Genomic DNA, 14,551 nt, shown 5'->3' with positions numbered 1-14,551 from the left:
CTCATCAGATGTTGTAGCTGCTGCTGCTGCTGTTGCTATTGCATTCAATCATCAATCAAAATTTTGTGCTGTGCGTGCCGGGAAAAAGGAGACAAAAAGAAGAAGGAGCAGGAGGAGAAAAATGCGGTAACTGAAGGCTTTAATGATGCCAAAATGAGCAGCAAAAATGTGGCCAGGCTCCTTGGCCCGTTTGCCGGGGCCAAAATGCACTGCAGGAGCCGCACAACTGCAGCAGTAAAATTGCATTGCCACAGGCAAATGAGGAAATGCTCCTGCTCTTCCCCCCCACCCTTACCCTGTGCAGTCAGGCTCCCTCCCCTCTGCCCATCGCATTGTCCCTGTGGCTGCTCTTTGACTAATCCATCAACAAATGAGGCTGCCGGCCATACAGCACGCATATAGCGGCTGCTGAACCAGCAGGCCTACCTTCCTGCCAGCCAACCAGCCAGCCAGCCAGAAATTGCAATAAAAACGTTCTCTCCTCGGCCTGACCCAAACCATTTTGGTCAGTTACCCTTCAGAACGGATCCGAGCCCACTTCACTCCACTCCACTCCTCTGCACTTCACCTCCCCTCGTCTTGCTCACTTTTTGCTGGATTTTCAAGTGCTTGCGCTCCTCGCATCTTGGTCCAAACGGCAGCAGCGAATTCTTTTTTATTTATATAACACACTTGTACAATTGAGGTCGTAATTATAGGCTTTCAAATCATGCCGTTACATTGTTGCGCAAAATAATATATGCTGCATGTTTTCTTAATCAGATGTGCATAATTTATTAAACTTTGAATATTGTTAACGAATGCGGGTTAATGGAAAAGATAAATATATTTTCTATTATAGAAAACATTATAGGAAAATAAGATCTGTTTTTAGTGCCTATGATTTCAAATGATTTGCTTGAAGATATTTCATTGCTATTAATTTTACTGCCACTGTTTGTAATCGCGTATTTTTTTCTGTGCCCAGGACTTTGTTGGCTAGATGCTTGGCTCAAAAGTGGCTGCTGATGGCCCCCATCCGCTATCTATGAGCCTGCCACGCCCTCCGCCGCCGCCCTTTTCCGCGCAGCGCATTGATGTGCAAAGTTTTTATGACGCATTCGTGATTTCTCTTTTTCCGTTGCTTTTTTCACTGCTTTTTATCTCGACATTTTTTTTCGCCGTTCAATTTTGTTTTATTCCTTTTATTTTTCTTGTTTTTAATGCTGCAGTGCGTCCATTTTAAGGCCTTTTGTCCTTGACTCAAGTGCTGGGAATACTGAGAACTCTTCAATGAAATGCGGTTTTCTTGATTTTCACCGAACAGCACAGTGTTCTGAAAATGCCTTTAAAGTTTAAACATTGCAATAATGCAGAGCCAATACAGTTTATTTAAATTTAAGACAAATACCAAAGCAATTTGAAACTATCAAATTTTACATTCATTAGCGCTTAATTGTATAACGGGTCGACGTTTATTATCTGCATTAAAATAATAATAAGTATTTCATAAGTATAGTAATAAGTATTTCATTGGATTAAGAAAACAAAATCATTACTAAAAGCATAAAAAAAAAGATTGTCACCTGGAGATGCGGGGCATCGATCCCCGTACCTCTCACATGCTAAGCGAGCGCTCTACCATCTGAGCTACATCCCCGTATAAAGGCACACGTGCTTAGCCAATTCAAAAGCAAACGAAAACTATGGCGTGTGCAGAAGCTATACAAGAAGTTGTTGTTGTGGCGATCGGGCGGGCGGTTGAATTCGATTTCATTTCTATAGTTTTGTTTGCTTTACTTTGCGGGCTTATCTATAAATAAGCAAGAAAATGCTCAGTCAGCTGATGAAAAAGCGGACAAAAGCTTTCTGAACTTGACACTCTTATGCATTTTTTCACTTCCCCAACTTGTTTGCACTGATTTTGGTGCCCCATTACACCATTTTTGTAACTCGTCAATCGCCAATTTCCCTTGGTGGCATAACTATGCATTTAATCTCGCTCTACTTACGTGAATTGATTAGCTGGGCCAAAGTCTTGCCTTACATTTATGATTGGCTAATTAATTGGCCAAAACGAAAAGCAAATTTATTGCGTCATTTGGAAAGTGCCCTATTACAGGCTAATTAGGTATGGAAGCGCATAAGCCGGAAAATCATATAAGACGGAAAAGAGATAGCGAAATGGATCTGAAGATGAGTGTGGGCCTATTATAATATTTGTTGAGCGTATTTGGGTCACTACTTGCTGCTTAGTTTCAGTTTCAGTTTCGCTGAACGTGTCGAACGTGTTTTTGTTGCTGCTGTCTCTGTTTTCTCCCAATAATTCCATCTCTTTCTTTGCATATCTCGCCACCTCACTCCACTTGCCCACTGTCTGCCAGCTGTTGTGTGTATAGTTAACTATGTGCAGCAGCTGTTGGACATTTACTTTTAATATTGGAATGAAACTTTTTAGTCTCGGCGCTCTATATGGGTCACTTTGACGTCATTATCGATGGCTAATCAAGATGGTGTTGCAGGAATAAACCATGAAAAACAACAGGAGGCGACCAGTTACAGTGCACTCTCAACTTAATGAAAAGTATAATAGTTCGGATAAAAAGGCGCAACTTAATGAAATGTATAGTCATTTTGCTAAGGTATTCGTTTCAGTGTGATGATTCCAAAATTCCAAGTATACGACCTTTTCTTCAAACAAAGTGCCCACAGTTAAGAATGTATACTGTAGCTTGATATCCCGAAGGCAAATTGGCTTTATGCGGTTTTTGATGAAAACATTTGCTTGATTAAGGCAACAAACAACAGATGTGACCAAATTAAAGGAATTTCAGGGGATCCAATGGGGAGATTTATCTTGTGTAACATTATTTTTGTGCCTCGGCTCGTATGCGACATGCCACATGCTACACCCAGCATACACACAACACACACCGCATACACAAAAGTCATGATTAATCGCATTTACTAATCAATACAAATGCCACTCAAACCATTTGACATTTAAGATTTGTGGTCTATCGCTCCTGTGTTCCCATTTTCCTCCTTTGTGTCCCCTTTGTGGCTCATATTACGCATACGCACAGTAGTCCCAGATGGCGCCCAACCAAGCAAGTAAGTCTCGCCATTTGCAAAACCCACAAGCCTTTGTCAATTACCGGGCGCGTAAATTTTCCGACTTTTCGGACATGTCATGCAGGTGGTGGTGCAACACCAAAAATGCAAAAGGTACTGGGGAAATATTTCTCACATGTTTCACAGAATTCCAACGCTATGAGTTCACACGACTTCGCGGTTTATCAAGCGTCATTATTCCAACTTTGTTTTTCCGACTATCAGGCATATTTCAACTGGGAATGCTAATTGACATCGCGTGCCAGAATGAATGTCATCAGTAGCAATGAGAAATGGGAAAAAATATTTATATATTTTTAGCCTTACAAATATGTGTAATAAGGTCAGTTAGGGGTTAATAGGCTGAGTAAAATGGTCAGCAAAGCGGGTCAGTTTACAGGAAACGCGTTTCTGCAAAAGGAAAAAGAGGTGAACCAAAATCTAAGAAATTTTCCGAAAATAAATTTATTACTTGTAGTGTGTAAACTTCTGTTTCATTAAAAAATAGTTGGACTTTAAATGAACCGTGATTTGAGACCTAGATTGCTTTTTCTAAAGGAGGGACTTTATTATAACCGGCAATTACCATTAAATGGCCATCATTTGTCTATTAAAATAGCGCAAATAGCGTGCTAAATTCATAATAAAATCCGAGCGTGTCCTTGTGTCTAATGCATTAAAGCGGGACTTTGATAAATGACTGAATTAATTCTTAGAAGAGCGAAAAGAAGGGTTTTGATAGATTTAAGTCGGGCACGTTGAACATCCTTTTCGTTTCAAATTCTCACATTTGCACGCGTGTCTGTCATAAATATGAAAAGCGTTTCATAAATTATTGATAGAAGATACAAACGAGAGGAATAGCGAAGCGTGAGATACTGTAACATGTTACGTAGGACCTACCTCAAGTCAAAAGGATAAAGGATAAATCGTAACGTGGCTTATCAACAGCGAACGGCCTTTCAGACCGATGGTCCTTGTGGGCTTGCTGCTGGGATAATGCCTATGCAATGGCTATATAATATATATACTCTTATGTGTGCGCCTTGCGATAAAGTGGCAACTTCATTCAAATCGTTCGTTTGGCATTGTTTGTCCGTCGAGTATTGAAATTTATTAGAGCGTCGCCCATCAATGATAGGGTTGGATTAGGGCAGAGGATGCAAAGGATACTGAGGCGAGAGCCCAAACAAAAGAACCCCAGGACCTTGAGCTGTCGGTTGCGCTGGCTTTGGGAAATCTTTTGATTATTACCAGCCTTCTTGGCCCCGATTTGCCACCCACCATCACTTTCCATGACTTCAGCAATTCAGCAATTCATGCAATATATTTTGTGCCACACTTGAACCTGCCCCATTGTTATAACTTTCTCCGACACGTACAAAATCCTATTTTATTTCGGCGCTTTCTTCCACTTTGTCAAGAGTGAAGAGAGCGAAGGAGGAAGGAGTGAAAGAAACGCGCGAGTGGAGCTATTAACTTATTAGTACAACGTGGCGTATGAGCAACTTGTTGAGAGGAATAAAGTCGTGAGAGAAAGGATCAAAAAAAAGTATGTATGGTGCAGGAGCAGGGGCCTCTGGAAACAAGGACGTGGCACAAAAAACAATGACAGCTTGTCATGCTTATGGCACACGCTCCACCTGAAACGCACACACACACACACACACACACACAGGCGCACTCATACTCACGCAGGCACACACACAAGCTTAAACAACGTGACGCGAGAAAGTCGGCTACACATTTTTTCCTTTTCTGTTTATGATATGAAGAAAAAATCGTAAAGGGAATATTGAATTTGTGCCGTGTTTTGATAGCGCATGAAATATTTGTTTTAATGCGTATATGCGGTATATAAATGAAAATGTATATGACTTTGTGTTGCTGTACATAAATCATTGTCAAGATTTCTTGCTAGTAAAATATGCACGCAAATTCTACAAACAAGTTTTAAGTGGTTTTTGTAATATATTCAAGAGATATATGTTTATATGACTAATTTTCGGTCAACAAATATAATTATAATTTTTTTTTCCAAATTATAAAATTACTCAAAATTACTTTTATGCTGCACACTCGAGTACTTAATCTGCTTGGACCCGTTTCGCATAATCCAAGTGCTGCCGTACTTGCAATTCCCTTTGCCACGACGTCGCTTTGTCTGCTTGTCAGCCTTGGAGTAACTACATCGCACACGTTGCCAACTCCCCCAACCTGGCCAAGAGTCCTTTGTTTTCTTGCGCTCACATGAGAAATGTGCCCGGCAACGGAGACGACGACGTTCGCCATTTACATTTATAATATTTTTATGTCACCCACGGCAAGGCTCATTTCCCAACCCCCCAACCCCCCAAAGGCGCCCACTGTTGCAACGGTATATATCATTAGAGAGTGTTCGCCACGCCCTTGGGCTGGGCTTAATTTTAACAAATTATTCACAGACGCCACAAGAATTTTTTCCCTACTATTCTTGCAAATTTCTCTTTTTTTGTTTGCTTCTTCATCTTTTATTACATTTTTCCACCCTTTTTAATGAGCGGTCGGCGGTGGAAATTTATACATTTTCCTGCCAAGCATAAAAAGAATAAGCGGCATTACCTTGAACTTTTGTTTGGAAAATCTTTTGCCTCAACTTTCATGCGTGCTTTTGTGAGAGCCAAAATGAAAATAATGCAAGGCAAAGGTTTTTCGCAGGTGAAAAGGCCAAATGAATTGCCTTAAAAGCTTAGCCAGGCGCTAAGTATAAATAGCCTGAAATTATATGTTTATCCTGTAGTAGAAGTCCTGTTTTATTCCATTAACTGGTTCTTGTTTTATTCCATTAAATGGTTCTTGTTTTATTCCCTTAAATGGGATAAAGTCAAAGGACGGGTTTCATAAATTAAATATTTTAGGGAGAGGGTGTTAATACGATCTAATGAGATTGAGAGAATGTTTAAAGCTTTATAGAATAATATTAACTTTAGAATAATTGTAAAAGCAGGGTTAATCTCATTTAGCTTACACGTTTTTTTTACCGGAAAAACAAAAAGTTTTTTCAAAAAACTATAGTCTTACTTTGTCGGCCCAAAATGAACAGCCTGAGTTCCCGAGGCAAACTATCGGTCCCCCACTCCCCATCATCATCTGACCCTGTTTCTGTTTGTTGCTGTGCAATAATTAGACAATTAAGCGCATAATTAATTTAAAAGTAACCCGAAGAGCCCCGTGGGCGGTCAGTCCTCGCTGTGGAGCAGCATCCAGAATCCCCAGCTCGGTTGTCGGGACCTTTTTCGGCCTTGGCTAAACAAACAAACATGCCTGTGTGTTTGGGCAGCCAGGAAGCTGTGGGTTCTGCTCAAAATGGGAGAAATGGAGAATTTAGAATGGAGAATGGGAGAAAGTGGAGCCGGGCTAAATTAAACATGCGAGGCACAACAAGAAATCGCTCGACCAGGCAAAATTACTGGGCGGGAAGGAAGGAGGCGCGGGTCGAGTGGAAAATCCATGAGAAATGCTGATGACGGTCTTAAGTATGAAGCGACAACAAAGGAAAAAGGGAATGTCATTAGGAGTATATGCTTTTTGCACATCGAAATTACCCTGGAAACAATTTTAGTTACTCGAAATTAAAAAATATAAACCAATAAAAAGGCAAAAAACATTGCGCTTAAGCAACTAAATAAATCTGTAAAAATATTTAGAGTTCATATAATCAATCCACCCATTGTTACCCATTAGCAGTCCAATCAGCCCATATTTGGGTGGAGTTGTGGGCGTGGCAGTTGGGGCAGCACAGACTTGCGGCTACTGTTTTGCCTTTGGGGTCCTTCTCGGCTATTTTTGGGCATTTCAGGAGCAGGACCACAAACGCTCCATTGTTTGCGTACAAATCCGCACAAAAACGTAACGTAACGAAATGAAATGAAACGTAGCGATTTTGCCTGGGCGCCCAACACGCGTTTGTTCCAACATTTCGGCTGCTGTGATGATTCAAGGACACAACGTCGTCATCATCATCATCAGTATCAGCAGAGCATCATCATCATTATTATTGTTATTTTTGTATCCACCCACCAGAGGCCGAGGGTGGCGTTGAAAGTTTTTCCTTTCCACCCATCGCCATGTGTCAAATGCATGTGCCGCAAACTTGTTTCTTCTATCTGGCGCCGATTTGGTTCGCTTTTTTGTTTGTCTCTGGCACTTTGGTAATTTTCCATTACATAAAACACTCGTTGCATATGTTGAGGCGCATTTGCGTCAGAAGCTGGAAAACGTGGCTGAAGGAAAATGTCATAATCAATCTGGCCAGATGGAGCAGAGATGGAGGGAGGATGGCAGCGCGGAAAAGCCAACATTGAATTTCAATTTCCAACAGATTTTTACATAATTGGTTACGACAAGTTTAAGTTTGGTTTTTTGGCATCTTGCGATCTTTGAATAAATACAGGAATATTTTGGGAAGCTAAACAAAAATATAATTTATGCTAAAGTTTATCAACTATAAAGTGTGAATTAATAACAAAAATCGGGAAGCAAATTAACACCTTTTAATATATAACATTAACGATTAAAAGCAGCACTAATTTTCTTTTATTTGTTCTTCTCATTTTAGGTAAGCCATTAGCAACAGCATGAGGGTAAATAGTTTAGCAAACAAAACAGGATAAGTAATAATTAAAATCTAAGAGTTTCTATATCATCAATTAGGTCACAATCTTTTGCCAGCAACTGAGGCACGAGTTCATGTCAAACAATTTCACTTCTTCCCAAAACAATTACGCAGAAAATTATAAAATTATGACAGTGACTGTGGCCAACTCCGCCGCCTAACTTTCGTATATATGTATGTATGTACGAGAATATTTCATTAAATGTCGTTGGCAATTTGGGGCTCTGTTGTCGTTTTTCATGCCATTCCGCCCCAAAAAGTCTGCGCAAAGCAGCAGTTTCTTGGGCATTAAAGTGAAATATGGCCAAGAGCTCAAAGGCAACAACGAAGAAACGAGGAACGAACAAAAAAGCGGCAATCGAGCTAACGACATTGACAATGACTCTATTGTTTTGCTCTTGCCTTGAAAACATTTTTAATGTGTTCACATTTTTCGTAGTCTACTTAAGTGCGAAACTCGAAGGGGGCGAAATTATGTATGTTGGCAGGATTTCGAATGAAGTATGCAATCAAAATGGATTTTAATTGATTTTAGCTTCGTTCGGCTGTGAAAGTCATTGACTGCACATACTAGCACTAGACGACTTTCCCAAACCCCTGGGAAAATTCTAAATTGCATAAATTTATTTTTCTCTCTCTCTGTCTATCTCGCTCGCTCTCTCTCTCTCTCTCTTTCTGTCGCTCTCCGGATGGAAAATGCCACGCCTACCACCTGCCTTTGCCGCCTGCAGGCCATTTGTAAAATTGATTACGCGCATAAATTGAAGCAGACGACGACGATGAAATGGGCGGGAAGTTGGGAGAAAGGGTGGCACAGCCAGGTGGGCGGGCAGGAAGTGGGTGGAGAGAGCGAGACGGGAGATGATGGAGCGGAAGAGCGGAGATTGGATTTTACTAGCTTTTCCACAGATATTTTCACAAACACACCACACACACATACGCACGCAGCTAGCTAAGCTAGTTTTAAATTGAATGTTTGCAGCTATTCTTGACAGTATGTGGATATTCGTTATTTTGTTTATATAATCAAATTCAATTAAGCCTAATTGTTTTCGCCTGTATGAGTGTGCACTTTTCCCCAATTCCCATCCTGTTTGTGGCCCATTTTTCTCCTGCTCCCTGGGGTGAATAAACCCCAAAGTTATTAGTCAATTAACAAAAGCGAATATGTTGCAATTAATGTGGCATAGTCACAGAATAGCTGAGCCGGGAAAGAGACAGCAAGCTGGCAGAGTGAAAGAGAGAAGAGAGTTGGGGGTTGGGGGTTGGGCGTTAGAATTCCCAGCTGGTATTGGCATACATGGCCATAATTATAACAGTGTGAAATGGTTGAAACATGCGAATTAGTTGCCGTCGTCGGCGTCGGGGGAAAACCTGGTCTAAACATGACGCATATGCAATGTATGCATGTACATATGTGCTACAGGCGAAACAACTAGTGATACATACAAGTTTTAACCAAAAACAAGGCTTAAATTTGTATTTAATTAAAGAAATTGTTACAAAAAATAGCACAAATGATTTAAGGGATAATCTGGATTAGCTTATATATTTCATTAATGTTATAATAGTTAAAAGAGGTTGCCCTATATTTTCATCACCTGCACACAGTGTACACCACCATGAGTTTTCACTTTATCCCACGAATTCGCTGCCGGTGGCTGACCAAAATAATGGACACTGCGAAATGCTAACATCAGCAGAAGGACAACAATTGGATGGATCAGCACATCACAGGATAAACAGGAGCAGGGGGCGACAGAGACGGAGAGATGGACAGATGGAGGGAGGTGCTGGGAGAGTGACAGAGACAATCAAAGCGCCGTCACAGGACAACAGCACAAATTAGTAATTTACACGCAGGCCAAATGCGAAATGCCACCCCGTCGACTGCCACTGCCACTGCCACATGTGGCATATATAATGGGCCTATAATTATAGCAAAACTGCAATTAGTAATTGAGGACTACGAACAGCGATATGCGAGCGCGCAATTTCGATGCACTTTAAATTTTCAACGTGGCTATAATATATTATGACTAGAAAACAGGTTAATTTTGAAATATATTTTAAAAATTTAACCCTATTCTGAGAAAACAAGCGACGAGTTCATCAAATGCAAACCAATATTGACATATTGCTCTTACAAATGTGGCACTTTTGCGAGGCTTCAAACAAAATGGCTTTTAAAAATGTTTGAATCGAGTGAAATGAATCGAGAGGAATGAGATCCAGAATGCCGAGGGTTCAATGAACGGCTGGATCTGAAAGATGGGGAAAAGGGGCAGTCAGACGACGGAGATGATGACGACGACGACGGCGGCAGCAGGAAGTTAAAGGCCCAAAGGCAACAAATGCTCACTTGGATGGATCAGCTTTTAAGGAGCTGGCTGGCTGGGCAGGGAAGGGGGAGTGGCTCGCGAAGGGGGCGTGGCTGAGCCGAGAATGTTTGATGATGGGTGCACAAGGTGATGAGTTATTCAAAAAGCATGTGCAAAGTGTCAGAAGAAATCAAAAATGAAATTATGCAAGCAGATGAGGGCGAAGCTGCTGATGCCGCTGCTGTGGCTTGCTGTCCTCTCTCTCTTAAAAAAACAAAAAGGAGGAAGGGTCCATAACATCGTTTTGTGTAATACAAAAAGTATGTATAGAATACAGGGAATGCAACGGAAAACAACAGCACCAAAAAAATGGAAAAGGAATGAAATAATAATGTAAAGTTGAGGCAGATGTGACCCGCAGGCGAGGAACCGAACCCGAAAAGTCATTGAAAAGTTATTTTTCAGCTTAAGCTGCTAAAGCATCCGAAAAGAATGTGCATGCAGCTGGATAATCGAATGGGAAATACCCTACAACTAATATTTCAAGAAAATAAAATACACATTTAAAGTTACAAATCCCTAATAAACAATATACCCCGAAGTAAATATGATTTTTCAAACTTGCCCGGAGTCAATCGAAAAGGTTATTTGAATTCCTTTGCGGCCTGGCATAAAAACAGGAAAGAAAATATGGCAAAATTAAAAAAAAAGGAATGTGACAAAACTTTCTCGGACCATCGAAATGACAATTTGAAGTTTTCCTCCCTTTGGGGCCTTCGACTACTGCCCAACTTTTTCCGGCAGTGCTTAACCCCCATTGTCCGCAATCCATCCATAAACCCTTTTTCGATTCGATTCCGAGCACTTGAACACGAAACACACGCACACACACACACACACACACACACACACCTGAAAATGAGGCAAGACAATTGAAGATGGGATTCTATTCTCTCGATCAATCAGATGGGGAAGGGGGAAACTATAACAAATTTTCAAGTTGAGTGGAGACATGGGAGTCATGGAGTCATGGTGCCACGGAGACCAGCACAAATTGAAGGACAGACCACGGGGTCAGAGATGATAAATTATTGATCTCTTTGTTGTCTCGGGTAATTATCATTTAGTTCTGGCACTTTTTGTTTCGCCTCGAATATATATTGCCATTGGCCCTGCTTTAAGACTCATTTTCTACAACTGGGTTCTCGCCCTTTTTTTTGCTTCCCTTTATTTTCTTAGAGGGACACGCACATGATAAATGATTTCCCATTAACTGACATTGAAAGAGAGGGGAAAAACGAAATGAAACAACATCAGAAATTGCAGCAATGAAAATGGAAAAACATAGGGGGGGCAAATGTTGTGGGTGGGGCCAATCAAATGCTAAGATCCGAGGGGCATGGACACACATAGCGCGCTTCCTCGCACTAAAGAAGTGCCAGCATTTTGTCATCCATCATCATCATTATCGTGCGCTCTCTTTCCGCTCCACTCGTGCCGTCTCTGTCTGGCGCCTTTTATCATTCCGCATCATTCGGCTCATTTGTCCATGTATGTGGTCTTATCGGTTCACTCACTGTGGCTCCACTGTGCTTGCTGTAAACAGATTTTGATTTTAACCCAATTCATCGCAAACAAAGTGAATTCTTGATTTTGAGATTCCTGCACGCCGGCGACTTTGATAGATGACCATAAAATTTTAATGGGTGCGACTCTTTCCGACTGAAAATGCGCATCTTCTTGGGGTCAGATAGTTTTTGGATGAGAGATAAAGGTTTTAGATTTTCTAGAAAATAGTTTTTAATAGCACGCTCAGATTTTCTTTGTAGAAGTTGTTTTTCATAAGAGCAAAACAATTTAATCTCATTATTGCGCCTGTTGTTTTGTATTTTTGCATAATCGTTTCGTTTCTCATTATCATTAACACTGCTGACATTGTGCCTAGACGATTTTATTCGTTTTCGCAACTCAGACATGCAAATCGCTTTTCTGCCTCCAAGAAAAGCGCCCTAATGTATGCTACGCTCAAATTGGATGCTGACTCATCCAGCAAGAAACGAAAACACAGACATACACTAACACACACACACAGCCATACACACTCACACACACAGAGGCGCAGATAGAGAGGCAGACAAACCAATTCAATCTGCAGCAATTTGCCATAATTTTGAACGCTTAAATGTCGTCGGCCGAACGAACTAACAGGGCCAAAAGATTTACGGCTCCCAACTTATCACGCAGCACAACCAGATTCTCAAAAACGGGGCAAAAAAGAAAAGGACTTTCAGTAACCGGAGAAGTGAAAGATGCTGCGCAAAGACCATAACAAAAATATTTTCCACCACGTACAGGACAAGGCTGAAAGATACGGGGGCAAAGTAGAGAACTTGGCAAAATATTAGCACACAGGAAAATAAGTATATTTACCAACTATTTAATACAAACAAGGTAGTAGTTACAACATGGTAAAAGGACTTAAATAATATAATATATATTCTCTTAAGAACAAAACCTGCCTTTGCTACGTTTTCTGACTGTGTATGACGCTACGCAAAGGAGTTGGGCAGACGGGGGACAAGGACTTGGCCCCAGACAGAACAGGACGCGCTGACTAACATCCAACACCCAACAGGCAACAACCAACAGCCATGGCCAATGGCATCATAAAAGTTCTCCATAAGCCGGCCCGTCGCCTCTGTGTCGTCGGTGTTCGAACCAACACCACCCAAACTTGATTCATTCTCCTTAATTTCTGCACCACACCAAGCGAAACCCAATCCCCATGTCTGTTGTTTGACCTTTTTGCGAAGATACGTTCAGTATTGCTAATTTTGTGGCCATGTCTGTGTGCGCGCTTATCAATTGCGAGACAATACATATTTGCCTACTTCTAGGCGCCATTTTGTAGGCTCGAATGGAAAAGCTATTTTGGTTTTTGTTTGTGGTGGTAGAACAGTCCTGGTGGACTGGAAAACAAAAGAGGCAAAATAACTCAGCTGGCATTGTCAAGGCGAAAAGTTGAACGAACTTTTTAAACTCCATCGAATGTTTGTTTGCTTTCGCCGGGTCTGTCTGTCTGTCTGTCTGATTTTCACTGTGCTTTGTCTGGCCAAAAGGATAAAATGACATTCATGCCAGGGGTATGATGGTGCTAAAGAATTCCCCATTGAGGTCTGTTTATAATGCGACACTTGAAGTTGAAGTTGAGCGGTGAACAAGAAGTTCAAGATTAACTTTGGCGGCGTTGAAAAACACAAGAATTTTCATAACAGCAAGCTGAAATATGCCAACAAAGAAAGAAGAAGGACTTATCCTAGACTTATATTATTTTATTATATTGTTTATATATTTATATTAAATATTTTTCATTTTGCAGGGCCGTCACAGATCCGCGGGATGGACGACGAGTGGCCTTGAAGAAGCTGCCAAATGTGTTCCAATCGTTGGTCTCATCGAAGCGCGTTTTCCGCGAGCTGAAAATGTTGTGCTTCTTCAAGCATGAGAATGTAAGTGGAAATGCAAATTTCTTTCTTTTATCATTATCGAGAACTTTTACGCCATCGCTGATGACATAAAAATTTAATTAAAATATTTACACACACGCCACTTTGATTATGCTCATATTGCAGTGGGTCTTTAACTGCACTGCATATTTATCCTTTAAATCTTTGTGCGTGCCAGTCCGGCTGCCTTTGGCTTGTTTTGCCCTTTCTGGTGCCGTAAATTTATTAACAATTATATTTTCCACTTTAGTCCGTGGCTCTTTTTGCATGACATATAGTACATACAACTGCCAGGGGATGGATTTTTTTTTGTGGATTGCATGCCTCTGTAAAATATATATCCCTTTGGCAGAAACTTTTCCATTTTTACGCCCTCCATTTAATGTCCGTTGTTCGCTGCTCAAGTGGAATTATTGTTCGCTGAAATTATTGTCATTAATTAAATGTTTGATGTGGCCATGTGAATTCATTGAATTCCAACAGTTCACTTCTTAAAGGGTTAAGCTGCGTTTCAGTTTGGATTCGTAGTGATTCTGCAACTACAATAAATCACAGGGCTGGTAAAAAAAAGAAGGGAATTATGTATTGAAATATAGCAGAAGAGCGATGGCAACTCAATAAGGGATCAAATAAAATGGAACTGCTTTAAGAAAACAATTTGTTCTGCATGAAATTGGTAAAAAAGGCTTACTCCACTTATGATCGATATGTCAGCATTAAATAAATGCAGCAAATTTACGACAAACAAATTTGTTTGCAAACCGAAAAAATGCTTGTGAATTGTACAACATTTTGTGGCAGTTTGAAACTCAGCCAGAGGCGATGGCAATAAATGCATAAATGCATGTTGCAATTCGGGCAGAAATATATTAGCATATACCACATATACACACGAAAAAAAAAGCGGCCAACTGTTGAGGGTCAAATGTTTTATGCGATTCTATGGGACATTTTCAATAAATATATTCTCGCTGGAT

At 40.7% G+C, this 14,551-nt stretch overlaps 1 protein-coding gene and 1 non-coding gene across 3 annotated transcripts in view; one reads left to right on the top strand and one right to left on the bottom strand.

Moving 5' to 3' along the window:
- LOC122616297 (serine/threonine-protein kinase NLK) overlaps positions 1 to 14,551 on the top strand; it is a 64,337-nt gene that overhangs the window by 39,881 nt on the left and 9,905 nt on the right. For both annotated transcript variants that reach the window (XR_006325906.1, XM_043791703.1), the window contains exon 2: positions 13,448 to 13,577. Coding sequence is in view for 1 of the 2 variants with exons in the window: in XM_043791703.1 (XP_043647638.1) it covers positions 13,448 to 13,577 (130 nt within the window). In the remaining variant the exon portion in view is untranslated. The remainder of the gene's footprint in view (positions 1 to 13,447; positions 13,578 to 14,551) is intronic.
- Positions 1,567 to 1,639, bottom strand: Trnaa-agc. The gene has a single exon. It is a non-coding gene; the product is annotated as a tRNA-Ala (tRNA).

This window comes from Drosophila teissieri, chromosome 3L, assembly GCF_016746235.2.
Source record: "Drosophila teissieri strain GT53w chromosome 3L, Prin_Dtei_1.1, whole genome shotgun sequence".
Lineage (NCBI taxonomy): Eukaryota > Metazoa > Arthropoda > Insecta > Diptera > Drosophilidae > Drosophila > Drosophila teissieri.
This window is presented reverse-complemented; position numbering and strand designations above follow the sequence as displayed.